Source organism: Salvelinus fontinalis, chromosome 3 (assembly GCF_029448725.1).
Source record: "Salvelinus fontinalis isolate EN_2023a chromosome 3, ASM2944872v1, whole genome shotgun sequence".
Classification (NCBI taxonomy): domain Eukaryota; kingdom Metazoa; phylum Chordata; class Actinopteri; order Salmoniformes; family Salmonidae; genus Salvelinus; species Salvelinus fontinalis.
This window is the reverse complement of record NC_074667.1, coordinates 43,844,900-43,870,806: the sequence shown is the minus strand read 5'-3', so window position 1 is coordinate 43,870,806 and position 25,907 is coordinate 43,844,900. Positions and strand designations below refer to the sequence as shown.

The window sequence follows — 25,907 nt, the reverse complement described above, 5'->3', positions numbered from 1 at the left end:
TAGTAAGGTGTTAGTAGCCCATGTGCTTCACCCTAATAATTTGGTCCCTTTCCCCCTCATAACTTAGACTACTGTTCTGACTTGGTGGTGCACATGTAGCCTATACTAGCCTGTTTTAGAGAAATCATCATTGAATATTGTATAAGATTTCATTTTCTGCTTATATGCCCCCTTTATTTTTCCCACAGTTCTGACTTGGTATACAGGGAAAATACTGTAAAAACAGCCTGTTCAGAATTGTCGCTCTACATTTCAAAAGTGCTGAACAAACGTTTTAGTTTTAGCTCTCTCATTAATGTCTTAATCAAAATGACAGATTGCCTTTTATCCACTCATTCCCTTATGCCATAGTTTGTGAATATCAATTGTCAGTAGAAACCACATTTGTTGAATAAGCAGGTCAGCTATATCAGCTATGTTTTTTAAAAACTAAATGAGGCTGAATGAACTGTTTTGCTGCCAGACAAGGCTCCGCTGATTATCCAGATGTAGCAGTTTGAAGGATTCACTCCATGGTGCTGAAAAGAAAGCACTCCTGTTGGGACAGCTTTATGTAGGCCCTAACAGTTTGTGGGCACCATTTGTCACCATTATAGTGCAATTAATGTATTGTTTAGTGTTGTGTAGGGGCTTTGCTGGCATGCATCTAAAAAATGCATGCCAGCATGGGTGCATGATGTGGGTGTAATTACATGCAGATCAAACATTATAATATGTATAATTAAACATGATAGCCTACAAAGACTCAAGTTAAAGGCAATCCACAATTTTATTTCATTTTCCCCCCAACACCAATAACGAGTGTACTTTATTTTATTTTTTTTACAGTATATCCTAAATCTCCATGAATGCAAAGTTTTACTGATAGTTGACATAAAAAGAACATGTACTTTACAATGCACAGAGGTATGCATTGAAATAAAAAGATGCAGGGACAGAAATGTGAGTTAGAAACAGCAGGCTTGAAATAGCATCATCATAATGTGATGTGTCTAAAAATACACTGACATCAATGGTCATAGTAAAGACAGTACTTTCCTCAATGGCTACTTTGACTGGGGATTCTGACCTACTGCTATCTCTACAATACTCTATAGGCAAGCTCTGTATGTTATGGTGACAAAGCAATATAAAATACATATCAGCAATGGCTAATGTAACACTTTAGACCCTTGCACTACATTAATAAAACCCACTCATATAAAACACCCATGAAACATTTAAACCCAACCACTGCAGGGTCCCATATAGGCTCAATGAGCCAGACTTTCTAGATGATCATAGTCCTGTAAGGGTAGGCTACACACTAGTTCAATTAAATATTTACCATTTGTGTTTGCTTGCTGGACAAAGAACAATGTGTCAGGTACACATCAGATGTGTTCTAACTCACGGCGCAAGATTGTTTTTTGCACCAGTTCTGATAGTTAGGTTGGACTGTACTCAGAAGACTGCCCCTGAATATTGACCATACATTTAGCAAATAAAGGGAAAGGGGGATACCTAGTCAGTTGTACAACTGAAATCTGTCTTCCGCATTTAACCCAACCACTCTGAATCAGCGAGGTGCGGGGGGCTGCCTTAATCGACATGTCTACAATCTGTTCAATGGGAAATACCCTACATGACTAAAAGTATGTGGACACCTGCTCATCAAACATCTCATTCCAAAATCATGGGCATTAATATGGAGTTGGTCCCCCCTTTGCTGCTATAACAGCCTCCACTTCTGGGAAGGCTTTCCACTAGATGTTGGAACATTGATGCGGGGACTTGCTTCCATTCAGCCACAAGGGCATTAGTGTGGCCGGACACTGATGTTGGGCAATTAGGCCTGGCTCGTAGTCGGCGTTCCAGTGCATCCCAAAGATGTTCGATGGGATTGAGGTCAGGGCTCTGTGCAAGCCGGTCAAGTTCTTCCACACCAATCTCGACAAACCATTTCTGTAAGGTCCTCGCTTTGTGCACGGGGGCATTGTCATGCTGAAACAGGAAAGGGCCTTCCCCAAATTGTTGCCACAAAGTTGTAAGCACAGAATCGTCTAGAATGTCACTGTATGTTATAGTGTCAAGATTTCTCTTCACTGGAACTAAGGGGCCTATCCTGAACCATTAAAAACAACCCCAGACCATTATTCCTCCTCTACCAAACTTTACAGTTGGCACTATGCATTGGGGTAGGTAGCATTCTCCTGGCATCCGCAAAACTCAGATTTGTTGGTCGGACTGTCAGACAGTGAAGCGTGATTCATCACTCCAGAGAACACGTTTCCACTGCTCCAGAGTCCAATGGCGAAAGCTTTAAACCACTCTAGCCGACGCTTGGCATTGCGCATGGTGATCTTAGGCTTCCGTGCGGCTGCTCGGCTATGGAAACCCATTTCATGAAGCTCCCGACAAAACAGTCGTGCTGACATTGCTTCCAGAGGCAGTTTGGAACTCTGTGGTGAGTGTTGCAACCAAGGACGGACAACTTTTACACACAGTCCCGATCTGTGAGCTTGTGTGGCCTACCACTTCACGACTGAGCTGTTGTTGCTCCTAGACATTTCCACTTCACAATAACAGCACTTAAAGTTGACCGGTGCAGCTCTAGCAGGGCAGACATTTGAGGAACTGACTTGTTGGAAAGGTGCCACCCTATGACGGTGCCATGTTAAAATTCACTGAGCTCTTCAGTAAGGCCATTCTACTGCCAATGATTGTCTATGGAGATTGCATGGCTGTGTGCTCGATTTTATACACCTGTCAGCAACAGGTGTGCATGAAATAGCCGAATCCACTAACTGGAAGGGGTGTCCACATACTTTTGTGTATGTAGTGTATGTTATTTGATTTGTTCTCTTTGTAGAAATGACATCGTGAGACATCATGAGAAATAAGGGCCTAATGGTTACCAGTTACACTGTATGGTGCAGCAAAGGACAAACAAAAACATGGCTTACGTCATGCTGGTTTTAAATCTTATACAATGTATTTTGATGGTTAGCTGGGAATAAGGCCTCTCCCTAAATGTTATCTGTATGTGTCTGGATATTTTACTATGGTTGGGCCAGCCTTTTTGTGTCAGATGAAATAGTTAAGTGTCCTGACCATTTTGACCATCCATGATCATTAATACAACAACAGAGAATATTTCATTTCTGCCTCAACACTCACAATTCAATCTGTATAATGCAATTTCATGGACTATAGGCCCATTTAAAGCTACAGCAATTGATTCCGATCTCAAAATGTCTCTTGATTTAAGAAATCGAGAATTGCAACACTATTGTACTGCAACTATGATGTGCCTCTAGTTCAAATGTAAAACAACTCAGAGAAACAACCAAATGCAATAGCCCATAGAGACAATGCAATGACAAATGTAATTATTAAAACCTTCATCATACAAATAGCACTTTTGTTCTTGATTCTGCAAACTAACAACATTTCATAAACCAATTGAAAAATAACTTGCAGAAAACCTCTCCCAATCCTTGTGCGTTCATCAATTTTGTTAATTGATTAATTCAATGAAAATCATTAGACTGAATGTAATACAACAAAATGAATGACGTATAGCGCATTATGAACAGAAAGGCATCTAGGGTATACGATCACATGCCAACAGCCCTCTTATCACAGGAGGCTGCTGAGGGGAGAACGGCTCATGGAATGGCATCAAACACCTGTAAATCATGTGTTTGATGAATTTTACCATTCCACCTATTCCGCTCCAGTCATTAGAATGAGCCCGTTCTCCCCAATTAAGGTGCCACCAACCTCCTGTGTCTCTTATGTATGTACAAAGAATTCTAAGCCCAATCCAGGGCACATGACAACGGAATATGATAGGCTGGACAGAAAAACAGGGAGGGGAGTTTTTGTGAGACGCCATCTGAGGTTAGCCGCCCAGATTGGCAAAAATATAACCTAAATATGGCATTGTACAGTGTATAAGTTAGGAATTGTATTAGCAACCAATGTACATGGTGTTGCCAGTTTCCGTGATTGTTTTGTGTAATATAACTTCCATACCCTCTCTCTGAGAGGACAAACAGATGACCAATAACTCTCAACAGCCCTTTGGACTTACCAAAGAGTAGCCCAAGGGACAATCAAGAACTTAGTTCTACCAATCATAACATATACATTTTAGGGGAAATTACAAAATTGAGCTGAAGCTTAGTATGATAGTGATCAGAAAAAGGCAATACAAATCAAACAGCATATTTGCTGGTGCCTTGTTCCATATTATTTTCGCTAATCTTGTGTAGACATTAAATTAACATGGGTAGGGAGGGAAGGGGTGTGACTTTGACAAAGACAACTAGGGGTCACTGTTCCAACATTTCCCTTTTTTGAGACAATTCTGCGCCTTCCACTTCGAAGAACACACATGAGCACTCTGAATGACAACTAGAAAACACCTTCCCAGCTTAAAAAGGCTAATCATAAGGGAAAAGAAGGGTAGGGAATGTCATCCTGAAATAAGGCTAGCTAAATTGCATAGAGCTTGAACAACGCATTATGCAGCAAAGGGCTGTGCTCCGTTCCCCAGTAAACACTGGTAACCGTGGAGAGTCCAGTCAGGCTGTTTTGTTTGTATTGACTCTGGTGAGAACATTTCAATACCCAATTGTACATGTGCATGTACAGTGTACTGTATGTGAATGATCCATCTACATCCATGGGGCACATGCAAGTAAAAAATTGTGTGATTACTCTTGATTTGTGGTTATTAAAATAACTCAGGCATATATTCTCACTGGTGAATACTGTTGTGTATGTTGTTCCCTGTTGACCAAATGGACTGTCCACCTCAGGCCAACAGATTGACGATGGTGACAGTGCAACTGTTTCGAATATGCTAATAATGAGCCAGTACGACTGGTTTGATAAGGTTGACTGTTTTGCTGGATGTTCTTGTGGAGCTCTGATTAGGTTGAAGAAACCAGCAAGGCAGCACTGAGGAAGAGAGCACAGCTGACACTATATTGTATGTGCCACCTCTGCCTAATAATATTTGTGAAGCAAAGGAACACCGTCCCCCTCCATCCCTATGAGAACAGAGACAATAAGCACCAGTTCTAGGCCTGGGAGAGTGGGACAGACCCTTAGGACCATCAGGACCCCCAGCCAAAAGTGCCAAACGGGCCAACCCCCAAGCAGGGTGGAGCTCTGTGAGCAGCTATACGTCAGTGAATGGAGGAGTGAGGGGCGGTGCCAGGCAGGACAGCCATCAGCTGATTGGCACCTCAGCCTCTCCGTCCTTGTCCAATAGTTCGTCCTGGATCTCGTCAGTATTCCCTGAGTCGCTGCTGGCCACCGAGCTGACAGAGGGAGAGTTCCTGCCCCCTTTGATCATCCTCCTGCACGTCTCCATCTGCACGTCCAGACCACGCTTCATGCTACACATCTCCATGTACTCATGCAGGTGTCTGTTCATGTCATTCTTCGCTGTGGCTAGCTCCATCTGAGTGAGGGAGAGAGAGATGATAGAGAGAGGAGATGAGGAGAAAGGAAGCCAGAGAAATAGAGAGAAGGGGAAAGAGTAAGGAGGACAGAAGAGAGAGGGTAGGGAGGAGAGAGAGAGAGACATCAGTGACATTGAGCTGGGACAGGTGCCAGCCCTGTCAGGGACTGAGTCACTCTAGCCAGATGAATGGTCACCGGAGTCACAACTCAAAACCAAACAGGAAGAGGGACAAAACAACCAACAAATCAAAACCAAACAGGAAGAGGGACAAAACAACCAACAAATCAAAACCAAACAGGAAGAGGGACAAAACAACCAACAAATCAAAACCAAACAGGAAGAGGGACAAAACAACCAACAAATCAAAACCAAACAGGAAGAGGGACAAAACAACCAACAAATCAAAACCAAACAGGAAGAGGGACAAAACAACCAACAAATCAAAACCAAACAGGAAGAGCGACAAAACAACCAACAAATCAAAACCAAACAGGAAGAGGGACAAAACAACCAACAAATCAAAACGCAGTCTTTGTCCTGTTACTTGACAGGTGTTCCTGTTAGATGCAATAGATCTCTAACAGGCAGATACATCTCAGGGGATTTCATTCTCCTCTATTTTTGTTACTGTACCTGTTTCTGTCACATTCTCGCTCTCATACACACACAGCCTGTTCACCTCAATCGCGCCAATGGTCTCCTGGTACTCCTGCTCTCTGGTCTTGAATAGTGATTCTGTCTCATCTATGAGGCTGCCCAGGCTTCCATCCTGAGAGACCTGGGAGGAAGCAAAGAGGATTAGCTAAAACACTCTCATTCACTGTTTGGATATTGCATTTCATTTCTCAACTGGAGCATAACAATGGGCAGAATTTGACCTCCAAGTCAAAATGAAAAAACTTTATTTTACTGCAAACATTTGTGTTTGCCGAATATGAATGGATGGGAAGTATGGGAGGTAACCGACGACTCAATGCCCTCCTGTACCCTTGACCATTAGTATATCAGTAGGTAGTGGTAATTTAACTGTTTTAGATTTTTCCTGTACATAAGTATCCTTGACATTTGCTGTGTGGTATCGAATCTGACTCACAGGCTCCTCTGTGTTGCTGTTGGCTGCGCTGGTGGCTGTGCAGTTTGATGCGGTGATGGCACTGGGTTGTATGTTATAGTTGGTGAAGTCCTCCCATAGCAACAGGGTCTCGTCATTCTCTTCCCACGTCAGGCTGTCACAGTCGTCATCAATGTCAAACGTCTCCCTCCTGGCAACACAATTATCATCTGAACTATGTCTGTGTGGCACAGAGACAGGAAGGAAAAGAAAGGGAAGAAAGGAGGAGAAACAACAGGCAACACATTTACAAGAGGTCCAAACACAGAGGAGAAAGAAAGATCCATAGAGAAGACATGCAGGAAAACAGACTACATACAGTGTTTGAGAAAGACTTGAGACAGTGACAGATGTTTTAGTGGAACATAAATTATACTTTTATTATTCACACTGATACTCAAAACTACATTTTAGGCAAACATTTACACAATGAAGACATTCTGTAATGTAATGTTCTCATCTAGCTTTTGGTGGCCCTACTGAGAACAATGAATGCCACACTCTGCATTAACACTAGATGGGAGTAAAGGACAACATTATATAAATACAATGCACCACTGGGGTGTGTTTGTCACAGGAGGTTGGTGGCACCTTAATTGGGGAGAAAGGGCTCATGGTAATGACTGGAGCAGAATCAGTCGAATGGTATCATATACGTCAAACACATGGCCTCCAGGTGTTTGATGCCATTCCATATGCTCCGTTCCGGCCATTACTATGAGCCGTTCTCCCCTCAGCAGCCTCGTGTGATGTGTGTGCGCACGTGTGGAGGGGGTCATAATGAAGCCAGCTCGTCTTTCTGGATAGCTGTAATGAGTGTGCATGTGAAGGCTGACTCACAGTTGGTTGAGCATTCGTTTCATTTCATCAGTGATGTTAAGAGGGACCTCCTCCTCCTCTGAGGTACTGGTGCTGGGGTCTGCATCCATCTCAGAGCTGTCCTCATCAGACACAGGCCTGCATTCCTTCTTCCTGCAGCACCCCATGGCACCCTGGAACACACACACCCCCGACCAGGTTACTCACTCAGTGCATCAATGCAGGACAGAATTTTGGGCAATATGTCTATTCTGATATTAATAATTTAGGCAGTACCATGCACCACCTAAAAAGCCTCTGGTCATATTTTAGATTTGGCCAGCAATGTCGGCGCAATGGAATGTCAAAGCTTCAGTTCACCACTGAGCAGCGACTGTTTGTGTATGGGCATGGTGGAAGGATCAATGAGCATTGTGTTTGTGGCTGTGTGTGTCTGCCTATGTAGAAGAGAGTTACACTGTTAGCTATTGCAGACTGAGGCCTAACATACAGATAGATACACACCCTCTCTGGGAGCGACCTGGCTGGGCTGACATTGAACATCTTGGACATGTCCTCTGAGTTGCGCTGCTGAGCCACGTCACACAGTTTGGCGGTGATGTCGATGCGCCGGCAGATGTCCATGTCCACTCGCATGGCTTTCTCTTGGATCTTAGAGTCCAGGTCAGACATTTGCTGGAGAGGAAGGAGATGTGTCTGTTGTTGGCTGTGAAGCATTGAATCATCCACTCAAAACCTCCACTTACTGTACTCAACAAATGTCTAAAGGCATTTCAAAGCCATGAGACTGATATGATTAACATAAGTCACATGCTGAGTTCATATCTGTGACTGACCATTTGCAGCAGTATTAAAGTCAATTGAATACACTGTGGTTAGATTGCAGACCCAGCAGAAACCCACATCCAGTCAGTCTGGGTCAATAACACATCATGCAACATCTCTGTGAAGGTCCAAAGGAAACATCCTACACTCCAAGGTGAATTTGATCACTGCTACATCTCATGCTTCTTTTTGTCACTCAATAACTTGCAATTACTCTAATATGCTAGTTATGACCAAACAATTCTATACGTCACCGTCTACAACACTCACAGTAGTGTAGTAAGGGAAAAGCTAGTATTTTGATTCTAGGGTGAAGGGAAGTGGGAAGGCAGGAATAGAGGAATCTCTTACTTTCATATCCAGATCCCTCCTGACATATTGGGAACTCAGACGTCGACCGCCCTTAATAGTGAGCAATGACAAAGTACACCTATTCAAAGGACACGTCCCAAATCACAGTGTTTATTCACTACCCTGGAGGTCTATCGGGTCACACTGTGTGTTGCCTCATATGTACTGCATATATCCTTCTCTGACTACAGATATGTGTCATGAGGAGGCAGCTGCTATTACCCATAATGCCACTAACTGACATGGCCAGTTAAACACAGAAGTAAATAAGAGAGGGAGCCAAGCTAAAATGGTTTCAATGGAAATCCAAACGACTCCTTGCTAATTTTGTTTATTCATTCCTGACCAAACAAAAGCTAAGGCTTGGCCAGCTGCAATATATTACAGCCGTTACACTAGAGGCAAGCTCCATGGGAAAAATAAGGTGCTGTGCAGATATAGTGTAAGGTCCTGCTGATCTACTGTGTGTTTATGAACACTTGTTATCGGAGCATTCAATGAATACCTGTCTGAAAGGCCCTCTTGCAATTGCAGCAGAATATGTTTCCACTGCTGGGTAAAAATACAAAAAAGGAGGGGGGTGTGAATCTGCTACCTGTCCTGGAGCCCAGTCTCAGAGTGTTCAGTGTGATGAAAGAAGTCCTAAAGACCTCTACAGTATGACTGACAACATCTATCATCACCTATAAAGAACAATACTACTGTCAATACAACCAATGCTGTTGTATTGTTGAGAATATAATTGGCATCATTTGAACAGGAATATGACTGGGGTATCTGTCAGTCTGTGACAGTGCTGCAGTGGAGTGTATGTTATACTTACATCGCTCATGAGACTCTTAAAGACCACCAGCTCAGCCTTCAGCCTGTCCACCTTCTCATTCAGTTCATCCTGGATCTCCTCTGCCTCCTGAGCACTCTGAACACACCACACACACACATACAGTTGAAGTCAAAAGTTTACATACACCTTAGCCAAATACATTTAAACTCAGTTTCACAATTACTGACATTTAATCCAAGTAAAAATTCCCTGTCTTAGGTCAGTTAGGATCACCACTTTATTTTAAGAATGTAAAATGTCAGAATAATAGGAGAGAGAATGCTTTATTTCAGCTTTTATTTCTATCATCACATTCCCAGTGGGTCAGAAGTTTACATACAGTCAATTATTATTTGGTAACATTGCCTTTACATTGTTTAACTTGGGTAAAATGTTTCGAGTAGCTTTCCACAAGCTTCTCACAATAAGTTGGGTAAATTTTGGCCCATTCCTCCTAACAAAGCTGGCGTAACTGAGTCAGGTTTGTACGCCTCCTTACTCGCACAGGCTTTTTCAGTTCTGCCCACAAATTTTCTATAGGATTGAGGTCAGGGCTTGGTGATGGCCACTCCAATACCTTGACTTTGTTGTCCTTAAGCCATTTTGCCACAACTTTGGAAGTATGCTTGGGGTCATTGTCCATTTGGAAGACCCATTTGCGACCAAGCTTGAACTTCCTGACTGATGTCTTGAGATGTTGCTTCAATATATCCACACTTTTCATTCCTCATGACGCCATCTATTTTGTGAAGTGCACCAGTCCCTCTTGCAGCAAAGCACCCCCACAACATGATGGTGCCACCCCCATGCTTCACGATTGGGATCGTGTTCTTCTGCTTGCAAGCCTCCCCCTTTTTCCTCCAAACATAACGATGGTCACTATGGCCAAACAGTTCCATTTTTGTTTCATCAGACCAGAGGACACTTTGCCAAAAAGTACGATCTTTGTCCCCATGTGCAGTTGCAAACCGTAGTCTGACTTTTATATGGCAGTTTTGGAGCAGTGGCCTCTTCCTTGCTGAGTGGCCTTTAAGCTTATGTTGATATAGGACTCGTACCTGTTTCCTCCAGCATCTTCACAAGCTCCTTTGCTGTTGTTCTGGGATTGATTTGCACTTTTCACACCAAAGTACGTTCATCTCTAGGAGACAGAACGTGTCTCCTTCCTGAGCGGTATGCCGGCTGCGTGGTCCCATGGTGTTCATACGTGCATACTATTGTTTGTACAGATGAATGTGGTACCTTCAGGCATTTGGAAATTGCTCCCAAGGATGAACCAGACTTGTGGTCTGCAATTTTTTTTCTGAGGTCTTGGCTGATTTCTTTTGATTTCCCCATGATGTCAAGCAAAGAGGCACTGAGTTTGAAGGTAGGCCTTGAAATACATCCACAGGTACACCTCCAATTGACTCAAATGATGTAAATTAGCGTATCAGTAGCTTCTAAAGCTATGACATTTTCTGGAATATTCCAAGCTGTTTAAAAGGCACAGTCAACTTAGTGTATGTAAACTTCTGACCCACTGGAATTGTGATACAGTGAATTATCAGTGAAATAATCTGTCTGTAAACAATTGTTGGAAAAATGACTTGTGTCATGCACAACGTAGATGTCCTAACCGACTTGCCAAAACTATAGTTTGTTTACAAGAAATGTATGGAGTGGTTGAAAAACAAGTTAATGACTCCAACCTAACTGTATGTAAACTTCCGACTTCAACTGTATTTACACAATTCAAACACATGCCCCAAGCCCATACAATCAAACACATGCAGCAAAAACTAACACACATTCTTATTTACCATATTCGAGACAGCATGATATTGAATATGGCCCCAATCTATATTTTTAAATTATTCAGTGGAATAACTGCAAGTGATAAAGATGGATTAAGGATATTACAGTAGATGCCGAGGGGGACTACATACAGAGTTAATCACACTACATAATCAACTGATATCCTTTATCAAATGACTATCAGAGAGCAGATTTCCTGTTTCACTTCCATGCTAAACAACATCTGCCTGTGTGAGCTCAGAGAGGTAAGAGCCCCCCAGGGAATGATTTTCACTTCTGCTGAGCCATAATCCAACACAAACACAGATGCTGCCGTTGATCGATGTGTCCTCAATGGTTGTGCAGAAAGATGGGGTTGCTACTATACTAGCACCTGCAGAGGTGTTTGATGTGGCATAGGGAGCATAGTGCCTTGCCTTGGGCCATGATACTATAAACTCAAATTGTATTAGTCACATGCACCGAATACAACACCTTACAGTGAAATGCATACTTACGAGCCCCGAACCAACAATGCAGTTGATAAAAATATATGAGTAAGAATAAGAAATAAAAGTAACAAGTAAATAAAGAGCAGCAGTAAAATAACAATAGTGAGACTATACACAGGGGGGTACCGGTACAGAGTCAATGTGAGGGGGCACCGGTTAGTTGAGGTAATATATACATGTAGGTAGAGTTATTAAAGTGCCTATGCATAGATGATAACAGAGTAGCAGCGGTGTAAAAGGGGGGTAGCAGAGGGAACAGTCTATGACTAGGGTGGCTGGAATCTTTGACAATTCTTAGGGCCTTCCTTTGACACCACCTGGTGCAGAGGTCCTGGATGGCAGGAAGCTTGGCCACAGTGATGTACTGGGCCATTCGCACTACCCTCTGTAGTGTCTTGCGGTTGGAGGCCGAGGAGTTGCCATACCAGGCAGTGATGCAACCAGTCATGATGCTCTCGATGGTGCAGCTGTAAAACCTTTTGAGGATCTGAGGACCCATGCCACATCTTTACAGTCTCCTGAGGGGGAATAGGTTTTGTCGTACCCTCTTCATGACATTCTTGGTGTGCTTGGACTATGTTAGTTTGTTGGTAATGTGGACGCCAAGGAACTTTAAGCTCTCAACCTGCTCCACTACAGCCCTGTCGATGAGAATGGGGGCATGCTCGGTACTCTTTTTCCTGTAGTCCACAATCATCTCCTTTGTCTTGATCACATTGAGGGAGAGGTGGTTGTCCTGGCACCCCATGGCTACAGGTCTCTGACCTCCTCCGTATAGGCTGTCTCGTTGTTGATCAGGCCTACCACTGTTGTGTCATCGGCAAACTTAATGATGGTGTTGGAGTCGTGCTTGGCCATGCAGTCATGGGTGAACAGGGAGTACAGGAGGGGACAGAGCACGCAACCCTGAGGGGCCCCTGTGTTGAGGATCAGCATGGCGGATGTGTTGTTACCTACCCTTACCACCTGGGATCGGCCCGTCAGGAAGTCCAGGATCCAGTTGCAGAGGGAGGTGTTTAGTCCCAGGGTCATTAGCTTATTGATGAGCTTTGAGGGCACTACGGTATGGAACGCTGAGCTGTACTCAATGAATAACATTCTCACATAGGTGTTCCTTTTGTCCAGGTGGGAAAGGGCAGTGTGGAGTGCAATAGAGATTGCATCATCTGTGGACCTGTTAGAGTGGTATGCAAACTGGAGTGGGTCTAGAGTTTCTGGGATAATGGTGTTGATGTGAGCCATGACCAGCCTTTCAAAGTACTTAATGGCTACATACGTGAGTGCTACGGGTCGGTAGTCATTTAGGCAAGTTACCTTAGTTTTCTTGGGCACAGGCACTATGGTGGTCTGCTTAAAACATGTTGGTATTACAGACTCGGACTTGGAGAGGTTGAATATCAGTGAAGACACTTGCCAGTTGGTTAACGCATGCTCGCAGTACACGTCTTGGAAATCCGTCTGGCCCTGCTGCCTTGTAAATGTTGACCTGTTTAAAGGTCTTACTCACATCGGCTGTGGAGAGCGTGATCACACAGTCTTCCGGAACAGCTGGTGCTTTCATGCATGTTTCAGTGTTATTTGCCTCGAAGCGAGCATAGAAGTGATTTAGCTCGTCTGGTAGGCTTGTGTCACTGGGCCACTCTCGGCTGTGTTTCCCTTTGTAGTCTAATGGTTTGCAAGCCCTGCCACATCCGACGAGCGTCAGAGCCAGTGTAGTACAATTCGATCTTAGTCCTGTATTAATGCTTTACTGTTTTATGGTTCGTCGGAGGCCATAGCGGGATTTCTTATAAGCTTCCGGGTTAGAGTCCCGCTCCTTGAAAGCGGCAGTTCTAGCCTTTAGCTCAGTGCAGATGGTGCCTGTAATCCATGGCTTCTGGTTGGGGTATGTACGTATGGTCACTGTGAAGACGACGTCATCGGTACACTTATTGATGAAGCCAATGACTGATGTGGTGTACTCCTCAATGCCATCGGATGAATCCCGGAACATATTCCAGTCTGAGCTAGCAAAACAGTCCTGTACCTCAGCATCTGCTTCATCTGACCACTTTTTTTATTGATCTAGTCACTGGTGCTTCCTGCTTTAATTTTTGCTTGTAAGCAGGAATCAGGAGGATAGAATTATGGTCAGATTTGCCAAATGTAGGGCAAGGGAGAGCTTTGTATGCGTCTCTGTTTGTGGAGTATAGGTGGTCCATAGTTTTTTTCCCCCTCTGGTTGCACATTTAACATGCTGATAGAAATTTGGAAGACGGATTTAAGTTTCACTGCATTAAAGTCCCCGGCTACTAGGACCTTGTCATGAGATTATCTACCTCAGGTGAGCAAAACCTTGAGCCTTCCTTAGATATCGTGCACCAGCTGTTATTTACAAAAATACATAGTCGCCGCCCCTTGTTTTACCAGACGCCGTTGTTCTGTCCTGCCGATACAGCGTATAATCAGCCAGCTGTATATTGATAATGTCGTTGTTCAGCCACGACTCTGTGAAGCATAAGATATTATAGTTTTGAATGTCCCGTTGGTAGTTTAATCTTCTGCGTAGGTCATTGATTTTATTCTACAAAGATTGCACGTTTGCTAACAGAATGGAAGGAAGTGGGGGTTTATTCGATCGCCTACGAATTCTCAGAAGGCAGCCCGCCCTCTGGCCCCTTTTTCTCTGACTTCTCTTCACGCAAATGACGGGGAACTGGGCCTGTTCACGGGAAAGCAGTATATCATTCACGTCGGGCTCGTCGGACTCGTTAAAGGGAAAAAAAGGATTCTGCCAGTCCGTTGTGAGTAATCGCTATTCTGATGCCCAGAAGTCATTTTCGGCCATAAGAGACGGTAGCAGCAACATTAAGTACAAAACAAGTAAAAAAAGATGTTACAAACAAAGAAACAAACAAAAAATACCCACAATTGGTTAGGAATACGTAAAACGTCAGCCTTGTTCTCCGGCGCCATGTTATCACCTGATGTGACGATGGGGACTAATGTGTTTTATCTACAGAGACACAGGGAATAGTGGTGAGACACTGACATTCAGGTCTGCTATGTGAGCCATCTAGGCTGTTTGTAAGTTTTATTTTCTGACATCTCTCTAGCTAGCTAACCGTCTCTGGCCCAATTCAGTTGACAGACACCTGCTCAAGGACATTATGGGTAAAAAGACCATAAGGAAGGATGGGGACAGGTAAGTAATTCAGCAGGAAATATATATTTTCAAGCACCTATAGGCTTCATGTCTGTCTCTATGTCTTCTTTATGACAATGACCACTTGAGAGCCACTATACAGTAGCTAGGAATAAAGTAGAATTGGATGTTGAGATTAGAGTGAATTGATGTAATAGTGAAGGTGAATTGACCTAATGGTAAGTTGATGTAATGGTGGTGAATTGTTGTAATGGTGAAGGTAAATTGATGTAATGGTGAAAGTGAATTGATGGTTAATGTCTACTAACCTCCTGCATGGATTCCACCATGGACTCCATATGCTCTCGTCTGTTCAGCTCCTCTTCCCATCTAGAATACGGAACACACGGATGGTCAGTTACCTGCATTTACATGGCTATGCTTATACATGAGTATTGTAATATACACTGCTCAAAAAAATAAAGGGAACACTTAAACAACACAATGTAACTCCAAGTCAATCACACTTCTGTGAAATCAAACTGTCCACTTAGGAAGCAACACTGATTGGCAAAAAATTTCACATGCTGTTGTGCAAATGGAATAGACAAAAGGTGGAAATTAGGCAATTAGCAAGACACCCCCAATAAAGGAGTGATTCTGCAGGTGGTGACCACAGACCACTTCTCAGTTCCTATGCTTCCTGGCTGATGTTTTGGTCACTTTTGAATGCTGGCGGTGCTCTCACTCTAGTGGTAGCATGAGACGGAGTCTACAACCCACACAAGTGGCTCAGGTAGTGCAGCTCATCCAGGATGGCACATCAATGCGAGCTGTGGCAAGAAGGTTTGCTGTGTCTGTCAGCGTAGTTTCCAGAGCATGGAGGCGCTACCAGGAGACAGGCCAGTACATCAGGAGACGTGGAGGAGGCCGTAGGAGAGCAACAACCCAGCAGCAGGATCGCTACCTCCGCCTTTGTGCAAGGAGGAGCACTGCCAGAGCCCTGCAAAATGACCTCCAGCAGGCCACAAATGTGCATGTGTCTGCTCAAACGGTCAGAAACAGACTCCATGAGGGTGGTATGAGGGCCCGACGTCCACAGGTGGGGGTTGTGCTTACAGCCAAACACCGTGCAGGACGTTTGGCATTTGCCAGAGAACACCAAGATTGGCAAATTTGCCACTGGCGCCCTGTGCGCTTCACAGATGAAAGCAGGTTCACACTGAGCACATGTGACAGACGTGACAGAGTCTGGAGATGCCGTGGAGAACGTTCTGCTGCCTGCAACATCCTCCAGCATGACCAATTTGGCGGTGGGTCAGTCATGGTGTGGGGTGGCATTTCTTTGGGGCCGCACAGCCCTCCATGTGCTCGCCAGAGGTAGCCTGACTGCCATTAGGTACCGAGATGAGATCCTCAGACCCCTTGTGAGACCATATGCTGGTGCGGTTGGCCCTGGGTTCCTCCTAATGCAAGACAATGCTAGACCTCATGTGGCTGGAGTGTTAGCAGTTCCTGCAAGAGGAATGCATTGATGCTATGGACTGGCCCTCCCGTTCCCCAGACCTGAATCCAGTTGAGCACATCTGGGACATCATGTCTCGCTCCATCCACCAATGCCACGTTGCACCACAGACTGTCCAGGAGTTGGCGGATGCTTTAGTCCAGGTCTGGGAGGAAATCCCTCAGGAGACCATCCGCCACCTCATCAGGAGCATGCCCAGGCGTTGTAGGGAAGTCATACAGGCACGTGGAGGCCACACACACTACTGAGCCTCATTTTGACTTGTTTTAAGGACATTACATCAAAGTTGGATCAGCCTGTCGTGTGGTTTTCCACTTTAATTTTGAGTGTGACTCCAAATCCAGACCTCCATGGGTTGATAAATTTGATTTCCATTGATAATTTTTGTGTGATTTTGTTGTCAGCACATTCAACTATGTAAAGAAAAAAGTATTTAATAAGAATATTTCATTCATTCAGATCTAGGATGTGTTATTTTAGTGTTCCTTTTATTGTTTTGAGCAGTGTATATACACCTTATACACCTTTGAGGTATATTTTAGTTATACTAGTGTGAAGAGAGTCACAGATAGTAAAGACATACACTATATATACAAAAGTATGTGGACACCCCTTTAAATTAATGGATTCAGCCATTTCCGCCACACCCGTTGCCGATAGGTGTATTAAATCCAGCACACAGCCATGCAATCTCCATAGACAAACATTGGCAGTAGAGCTCAGTGACCTTCAACATGGTACCATCATAAGATACCACCTTTCCAACAAGTCAGTTTGTCAAATTTCTGCCCTGCTAGACCTGCCCCGGTCAACTGTACGTGGAAACGTCTAGGAGCAACAACGGCTCAGCCGCAAAGTGGTAGGCTACACAAGCTCACAGAACGGGACTGTCAGTCCTCGGCTGCAACACTCACTACCGAGTTCTAAACTGCCTCTGGAAGCAACATCATCAGTACAACATCAGTACAATAACTGCCGCACACAAGCCTAAGATCACCATGCGCAATGCCAAGGGATGGCTGGAGTGGTGTAGAGCTCGCCACCATTGGACTCTGGAGGAGTGGAAACACGTTCTCTGCAGTGATGAATCACACTTCACCATCTGGAAGTCCGGTGGATGAATCTGGGTTTCGCGGATGCCAGGAGAATGCTACCTACCAGAATGCATAGTGCCAACTGTAAAGTTTGGTGGAGGAGGAATAATGGTCTGGGGCTGTTTTTAATCGTTTGGGATAGGTGAAGGGAAGGGAAGGGAAATCTTGAAGGGAAATCTTAATGGTATAGCATCAAATGACATTCTTGACGATTCTGTGCTTCCAATTTTGTAGAAGGTCCTTTCCTGTTTCAGCAAGACATTAAATAGTTTGTTGAGATCAGTGTGGAAGAACTTGACTGGCCTGCACAGAGCCCTGACCTCAAGCCCACCGAACACCTTTGGGTTGAATTAGAACGCTGACTGCGAGCCAGGCCTAATCGCCGAACATCAGTGCCCGACCTCACTAATGCTCATGGCTGAATGGAAGCAAGTCCCTGCAGCAATGGTCTAACATCTAGTGGAAAACCTTCCCAGACGTGTGGAGGCTGTTATAGCAGCAAAAGGGGGGACCAACTCCATATTAATGCCCAGGATTTTAGAATGAAATGTTCGATGAGCAGGTGTCCACATACTTTTGGTCATGCAGTTTATTTGTTCCACGTCTCTCTCACTCACTCAAATGCGAGTGGCTGAAGCTCATTGACTAGAACTGTAGGGAAAATAGCGCAGCACAACTTCAAGAAAATGGTCGCTTTTTATACTAGAGATTGAGGCTAATTGAGGTTAAATCAATAATTCTGCCCATAGATTATGCATATGCAATGCATTTGGAAAGTATTCAGACGCCTTGACTTTTTCCACATTTTGTTACATTACAGCCTTTTTGTAAAATAGATTAAAGTTGTTTTTTCCCTTCATCAATCCACACACAATGCCCCAAAATGACAAAGCAAAAACATGTTTTTAGAAATGTATAAAATATATAAAACTGAAGAATCACATTTACATAAGTATTCAGACCCTTTACTCAGTACTTTGTTGAAGCACCTTTGGCAGCAATTACAGCCTCAAGTCTTCTTGGGTATGATTATACAAGCTTGGCACACCTATATTTGGGGAGTTTCTTCCATTCTTCTCTGCAGATCCTCTAAAGCTCTGTCAGGTTGGATGGGGAGCATCGCTGCACAGCTATTTCAGGTCTCTTCAGAGATGTTTGATCGGGTTCAAGTTCAGGCTCTGGCTGGGCCACTCAAGGATATTCAGAGACTTGTCCCGAAGCCACTCCTGTGTTGTCTTAGCTGTGTGCTTAGGGTCAATGTCCTGTTGGAAGGTGAACCTCGCCCTCCAGTCTGATGTCCTGGGGACTCTGGAGCAGGTTTTCATCAAGGATCTCTCTGTACTTTGCTCTGTTCATCATTCCCTCGATCCTGACTAGTCTTCCAGTCCTTGTCACTGAAAAACATCCCCTCCAGACATGACACTTGGCATTCAGGCCAAGAGAATCTTATGTCTCATGGTCTGAGAGTCCTTTAGGTGCCATCTGGCAAACTCAAAGTGGGGTGTCATGTGCATTTTACTGAGTGGCTTCTGTCTGTCCACTACCATAAAGGCCTGATTGGTGGAGTGCTGCAGAGATGGTTGTCCTTCTGGAAGGTTCTCCCATCTCCACAGAAGAACTCTGGAGCTCTGTAAGAGCGACCATCGGGTTCTTGGTCATCTCCCTGACCAAGGCCCTTCTCCCCCGATTACTCAGTTTGGCCAGGCAGCCAGCTCTAGGAAGAGTCTTGGTGGTTCCAAACTTCTTCCATTTAAGAATGATGGAGGCCACTGTATTCTTGGGGAACTTCAATGCTGCAAACATTTTTTGTTACCCTTCCCAAGATCTGTGCCTCGACACAATCCTGTCTTGGAGCTCAACGGACAATTCCTTCAACCTCATGGCTTGGTTTTTGCTCTGACATGCACTGTCAACTATGGGACCTTATATAGACAGGTGTGTGACTTTCCAAATGTATTTATTTAACTAGGCAATTCAGTTAAGAATAAATTCCTATTTACAATGACGGCCTACCCCGGCCAAACCCAAATCCGGATGACGCTGGGCCAATTGTGCGCAGCCCTATGGGACTCCCAATCTAGGCCGGGTGTGATACAGCCTGGAATCGAACCAGGGTCTGTACTGACTCCTCTTGCACTGAGATGCAATGCCTTAGACCGCTGTGCCACTCTGGAAATCATATCCAATCAATCGAATTTACCACAGGTGGACTCCAATCAAGTTGTAGAAACATCTCAAGGATGATCAATGTTAACGGGATGCACCGGAGCTCAATTTCCAGTCTCATAGCAAAGGGTCTGAATACTTATGTAAATAAAGTATTATGTTTTTTTATTTGTACTAAATTTTCAAAAAAATCTAAACACCTGTTTTCGCTTTGTCATTATGGGGTATTGTGTATAGATTGATTGATGAATGGAAAAGTAATTTAATCCGTTTTAAAATAAGGCTGTAATGTAACAAAATGTGGGAAAAGTGAAGGGGTCTGAATACACTGTATTAACTACACAGACACGTCCAGCCCAAAGCGGGAGGTTTAAAAAAATACTTTCTTAGTCGACAAAGTACCCGGCACGTCTTTAAAAAGGCATCTACCAGAGCCTCATCATTACATGGAATTCAGTGGCCAACATAAACAGAATAAACATTCCTTCCATCCACATCACACAAGGGAAAGAACTAAGCACATGCTGCAGCTTGGGCAAGAACCTGGAAATTAATGTCAACGTATGTGACCTCTAAAGAGATTAATATCATTGGAATAAGTAATTAAAAATATTTAACAGCCAGAAAAGGAATGTTGTTACTCAAGAAAACCTTCAGAGTTATTATTTATATAAACCAGGGATGGGCCACTTTGATGGGGGTGGGGGCCACAACAAATCTGAACTAGGGGCCGCAGTGGCTCGCGGGTCCACACATGCAGTTAAAGACAAGGGCTGGCTCTTGGGGGCCCCCAAGTTAAATTTTGTTGCAGTTGTACAGCTAATTTCCTGCAATTCTACACATTTTGCCAGATAGCTTGACTTGCTAGAAAGTTATAGAAACAAGTTGAGGAAAAAGTAACTAAATGAAACATGTTTTATTATCAACTGAAACATGTTTCCCCCGTCTTGAATGAAAAGCTCACATTTTGCAATCTCCCAAAATAAATGTGATTTCTGACGAGAGACTAGGCTCTCCTCCATCTTGTCTTGTGAAACTATCCTATGCTCTCCATCCAGTAGCGGAACGTGATTGCATGAAGTTGACGTCCGGCGTAATGAAATACGTCACGATTTAAAATGGGGCATAACAGGTTGAAATTGCCTATGAACGTGCATTTGACACTTGTGCTGCCTTAATGGCAGCCGAAAATAGAGACTCCAATGTGACTCTAAACCACTTTATGGGCTATCTAACCAATGGGGGTGGGGGATGTGAACAAAACACCACAGAAATGCTGGCACATTTTTTTTCGGGCCATGCCCTCAACATAGCAACAGGACCAGAGACAAAAATACTCAAGTAACAATCATTCCACCACGGAGTTGAAGACACCTTTCAGATCTCATCTTTTGCTCTAAAAGCAATTTCTCGAATTCACCATTGAATGTAGCATAAACAAAATATGTCACTAGAGCGTAGGCCTACTTCTATCTAACAAACCTAGATTTGTTGCTTTTCAGGAGCCACTGAATGTTGTCGACACGGTCTAATTAGCTTGAGAGAAGTATCCCTGGCTGGGCGGTCTCCAGCTCACCCTGTGATTGAAGTGTTGTTCTTAAAATGCTGGCACTGCTACTTTACTGTGTTCAAACACCCTGCCTGCCGCGGTAGGACTCCAAAGGTCATTGGAGTTCACAACTGCATCACATCCTCCCGCGGCAGACAGAGGAAAACAGTCTGTCACAGCATCTGCATGTGCTCTGCGTCACTTACAATTTAGGTACAGTAGTGTGCCACTTCCCGGATGGGCACTGTGTCATTTCCTTCACACTGTGTGGGAAACTGGAGTATCCAACATAAATCTGTGTTCCATTCAGATTCATTCCATCTCTGCCAAGCAACAGAAGAAATGGTCCTGTGGCAGAGTTGCTCCATCACTTCCAGGTTATGGAAAGATTCTCTGAATCACAGTAGTCATTTGATCTGTACTGAGTGGAAACTAAGGCATCCAAATAAACATTCTACCATAACAGACACTACAACATGGGAGAGGTATTCTGTCTTCTGCCATAACCCCGCTCCAAAAGGACTGTTGGATGAGTTTTGCCTTTAGCTGGAGTCTGTGAAATGACCTGGAGTCTCCTTACAAGGACAAAGACAGCAGGAGACTATTAGCCTGACTGTGTCATCCCATAGACATCTGTCTGTGTAAGACCAGATGCCTGTTCTCCAGTCAGGCTGCTGTAACACAACCAGAGTACAGTCTGGACTCATACGTTGATATCCACAGACATGATTTATGAATATGTATTCCTACTCACATCTGATGTATAACAATGTAAAGGCTACAAACTATTTCATTTGAATAACCAATCAGAAAAGAATCCCCCCAAAAATGTCTGACACTGTAGAATGGTTGTAAACAAGCCTAAAATAATGCAGCTCAGGGCAGACCGAGCATGAGATTCTCGTATAATTTCTCTCTGCAGAACAATAGAATTCCAGCAAGACAAGACCTGCCAACGTACACTCCCTCCCAGTGTGGTGTGCCTAGGCAGCTTCATTTGCACGCGAGCTGTCTAAACCTTTATTCATCACTCTGCCTGAGGACACATGGAATCATAACCATTACCCAGCAAGCACGGTTTCTCCATCTGATGATATATTCTTGTTTTTAGTGGGGGGTTTTATTATTTAAAAATTACATTTTTAGGGTGCATAGAAGTTGTCGTTAAGTCTAGACATTTTCAATTTTCAGGTATTGGAGTAACAAAGTTACATGGTCAGATCTATGATGGCCGCTCTGCATTGATGAAAGAAAAATGCCCAAGGAATAAGGTGCTCTTTGCTAACTCATTCATGCCCCAAGTAACGTCTTTATAAGGCCAGATCCAAGTTACTGGTAATCTTTTTTCCAGTAAAGCTCTGACCTCTCATCATCACTGAGAACAGTACACAGGCACTCTGGAATTCAGAGGGACAGACCATTCATGTGTCTGTTCTCAGTGAATCACCTCTAAGCCCTGTAAACCACAATTATGTGGTTAACCATTCACTCTTAGAAATAAGTCTTCCACATCGACAAGGACTCTATTTTCATGTGCATACAGTTCTGGGATTACAGTGCATTCCATGTGTCTCTATCATGAATGTCATGTAAAACATAGTACATTTTTTTTGCTGATGCAGGGACATTGGCTGGCTGTCCTTTCCCCTGGATTCTCAAAGGACATGGTGTTGGAATGGTTGGAGGACAATGGTAGAAACTACAGAATCAATTACAATATCAAAAACACTAAATTATTTTTCTATATATATGATAATATTGTGAAAATCTGATAAACTGCCCAACTGTTTTATAATTTATCATTATTGACCACTGTTAGAAATAGATCACCATAATTATTGTCAATACTGCCCATATGAGAGGTGCTAGTGTTGAAGGATCAATATGTCTGTATCGTCAAGGAATAACAGGCCTTTCATCACCCTCCCTGACACAGACAGGACCAGGATGAATCTGGTGACAACACAGATAAATCACACCAGCCACCAAGGCCAGAACACACACGTACTGTATGTGATTAATCCTATGGAGCTTCATCCATGTCTCTATACAGTATACAGCATCCCACATCCTCTCCATGCAATTATATCTATCGCATTGAGGGGACTTCAGCCATAATTTACCTCCTGCATAGATTCATCTCAACAAAAGGAGAGGGCGGGGCGCTCGTAGGGAGGGCAGAAGGTGGGGTGCAGAGGGGTTTGACACACGGGTTAAGATGGAAAATCCTGAAAAAAGGTGAGTTGGTTGTTTGAGTCAGCGGCTGTCTATTGGGAGATGAAGATATATCTGAGGGGGTCATTGATTGTATGTCATCGGGCTAGCCCTGTGATCTATCATTTTCACAGAGTCAGGGACATATGTAGGGTACTAATGAGCAGTGGTGGTGTGGGTAGAATAGCAGGCATATGGCCGGTTGTTCGGTCGGAAGAGTCTTCCCCTAGAGGCTGCAGGCTGGGTGGAGGGTGGGGGTCTGTTTGTGCTGAATAGCCAACAACCCCTCAAGGTCAGACCTCATTCGATTTGCCCTGATCTCATTCCCTGCTCCCTACCTGACTCCATCCCCCTCCTCCCCTCCCATCACCCTTCTCCTTGTAGCCTTCTCGTGTCCAGGGAGACAATGCCACTGCCTGCATACATCTGATACATAGAACTACTGTACCATCATTCCTTATGCCACCATGTAGTGTACACTGTAGCCTATAAACAGCTGGTGGGGTCGTCATTCAATAAATGCTGGTGACCTGTTCCACACTCAGTCTTAAATATAGCACTCCTCTCTCAGACAGGCCACAGTCACAGCCAAAACTAAAAACATGAGGGTTGCTATGTGATGGTATTTGTCCCCAGGGCACCATTTCATTCGCCTGCTGGGAGTAACAGAATGTATTATTCTGAATGAGAAACTAACATAAGTATTGTGATAAAAGAGAGGAGCACCCACTGTATTGATATCTTCTAAACTATGTTTTATACAACCTGACATTTCCAGTCTATAAACTACTGCATAATTATAGAGAGCATCAGCTCAGATACAAAATAACACAATACATATTGCAATAAAATAACAAAAAATGATCAGATCAATACTGATGGTGATTTGGTGCAGTATTGTATATTGTGAATGAATATTGATCCCCATTGGAAAACTGGGTTAGATATGTACATGGTTCAATACTGGTCGAGTGAGAAGTGGTTGAGTTCTGAATGGCACCGTAAGTATTATATGACTCAGCAGATTCCTCTGCTGCCGACCCTTACTGGGGAGGAAGACCACAGCCATAAATACTACACTTCAAATAGATCATGCTGAACCAGCTTGAACCTCCAATGTTCACTACACACATATCAATGACATTGAAAAGGACAAGCGGCTAGGAGGGTGAAGCCTGACATGACTCTAGAATAACCTTATGTCCACATTTTCTGTATTTCTAAAATGCTAAAAACTGTAGAGCAGCATGCCATGTGTGTGTGTGTGTCCATCATGCCTGTCTTACGCTTTGTATGTTAAGCCCCAGGCTAATGTTGTGTGTGTGTGTGTGCGTGTTCATTCGTGCATGCCTGTGTAGATGTAAAAGGCACAGACAGTATAGCGACTTTAGAGGGGACTGGATTAGATAGGTTTAACATTGAGGGGAGGAGGTTGTACACATCGGAAAATATAAGCTGTGAGTTTGATTAATGTATTGTCTTCACACGCAGGGTATTATTGCTCCTTAAAATGGGGACGGCATCAACTGTAGCTAGTTACTTGTATCTGAGGAGTCAGTTGCATGTAGTTACCGGCTTGAAACTAGAGGTCGACCGACTATGATTTTTCAACGCCGATACCAATACTGATTTTTGGTGGACACTTATTTTAACCTAATATAATACATCAATAAAATCAATTTAGCCTCAAATAAAATGAAACATGTTCAATTTGGTTTAAATAATGCAAAAACAAAGTGTTGGAGAAGAAGGTAAAAGTGCAATATGTGCCATGTAAAAAAGCTAACGTTTAAGTTCCTTGCTCAGAACATGAGAACATATGAAAGCTGGTGGTTCCTTTTAACAGGAGTCTTCAATATTCCCAGGTAAGAAGTTTTAGGTTGTAGTTATTATAGGACTATTTCTCTCTATACCATTTGTATTTCATATACCTTTTGACTATTGGATGTTCTTATAGCCACTATAGTATTGCCAGCCTAATCTCGGGAGTTGATAGGCTGGAAGTCATAAACAGCGCAATGTTTGAAGCACAGCGAAGAGCTGCTGGCAAATGCAGGAAAGTGCTGTTTGAATGAATGCTTACGAGCCTGCTGCTGCCTACCACCGCTCAGTCAGACTGCTCTATCAAATCATAGACTTAATTATACTATAATGACACAGAAATACGAGCCTTTGGTCATTAATATGGTAAGATCCGGAAACTATCAATTCGAAAACAAAACGTTTATTCTTTCAGTGAAATACGGAACCGTTCCATATTTTGTCTAACGGGTAGCATCACTAAGTCTAAATATTGCTGTTACATTGCACAACCTTCAATGTTATGTCATAATTATGTACAATTCTGTCAAATTAATTACGGTCTTTGTTAGGAAGAAATGGTCTTCACACAGTTTGCAATGAGCCAGCCCAAACTGCTGCATATACCCTGACTCTGCTTGCACAGAACGCAAGAGAAGTGACACAATTTCCCTAGTTAAATTCAATTCATGTTAGCAGGCAATATTAACTAAATATGCAGGTTTAAAAATATACACGTGTGTATTGATTTTAAAGA

The 25,907-nt window shown here is 43.5% G+C and overlaps 1 protein-coding gene across 4 annotated transcripts in view; it reads right to left on the bottom strand.

Annotated features, from left to right (window-relative positions):
- Nucleotides 1-3,349: 3,349 nt before the first annotated feature.
- The window catches only part of iffo2b (intermediate filament family orphan 2b), a 41,613-nt gene continuing 19,055 nt past the window's right edge, over nt 3,350-25,907 (bottom strand). Inside the window, exons 2-9 of one of the 4 annotated variants that reach the window (XM_055916524.1) lie at nt 15,132-15,192; nt 9,391-9,486; nt 8,568-8,618; nt 7,896-8,066; nt 7,413-7,564; nt 6,555-6,753; nt 6,141-6,239; nt 3,350-5,458 (exon numbers count right to left, since the gene is read on the bottom strand). In XM_055916524.1, the coding sequence (XP_055772499.1) occupies nt 5,225-5,458; nt 6,141-6,239; nt 6,555-6,753; nt 7,413-7,564; nt 7,896-8,066; nt 8,568-8,618; nt 9,391-9,486; nt 15,132-15,192 (1,063 nt within the window). In that variant the 3' untranslated portion in view covers nt 3,350-5,224. The remainder of the gene's footprint in view (nt 5,459-6,140; nt 6,240-6,554; nt 6,754-7,412; nt 7,565-7,895; nt 8,067-8,567; nt 8,619-9,390; nt 9,487-15,131; nt 15,193-25,907) is intronic. The other 3 variants (XM_055916531.1, XM_055916541.1, XM_055916534.1) reach the window with 3 other exon arrangements.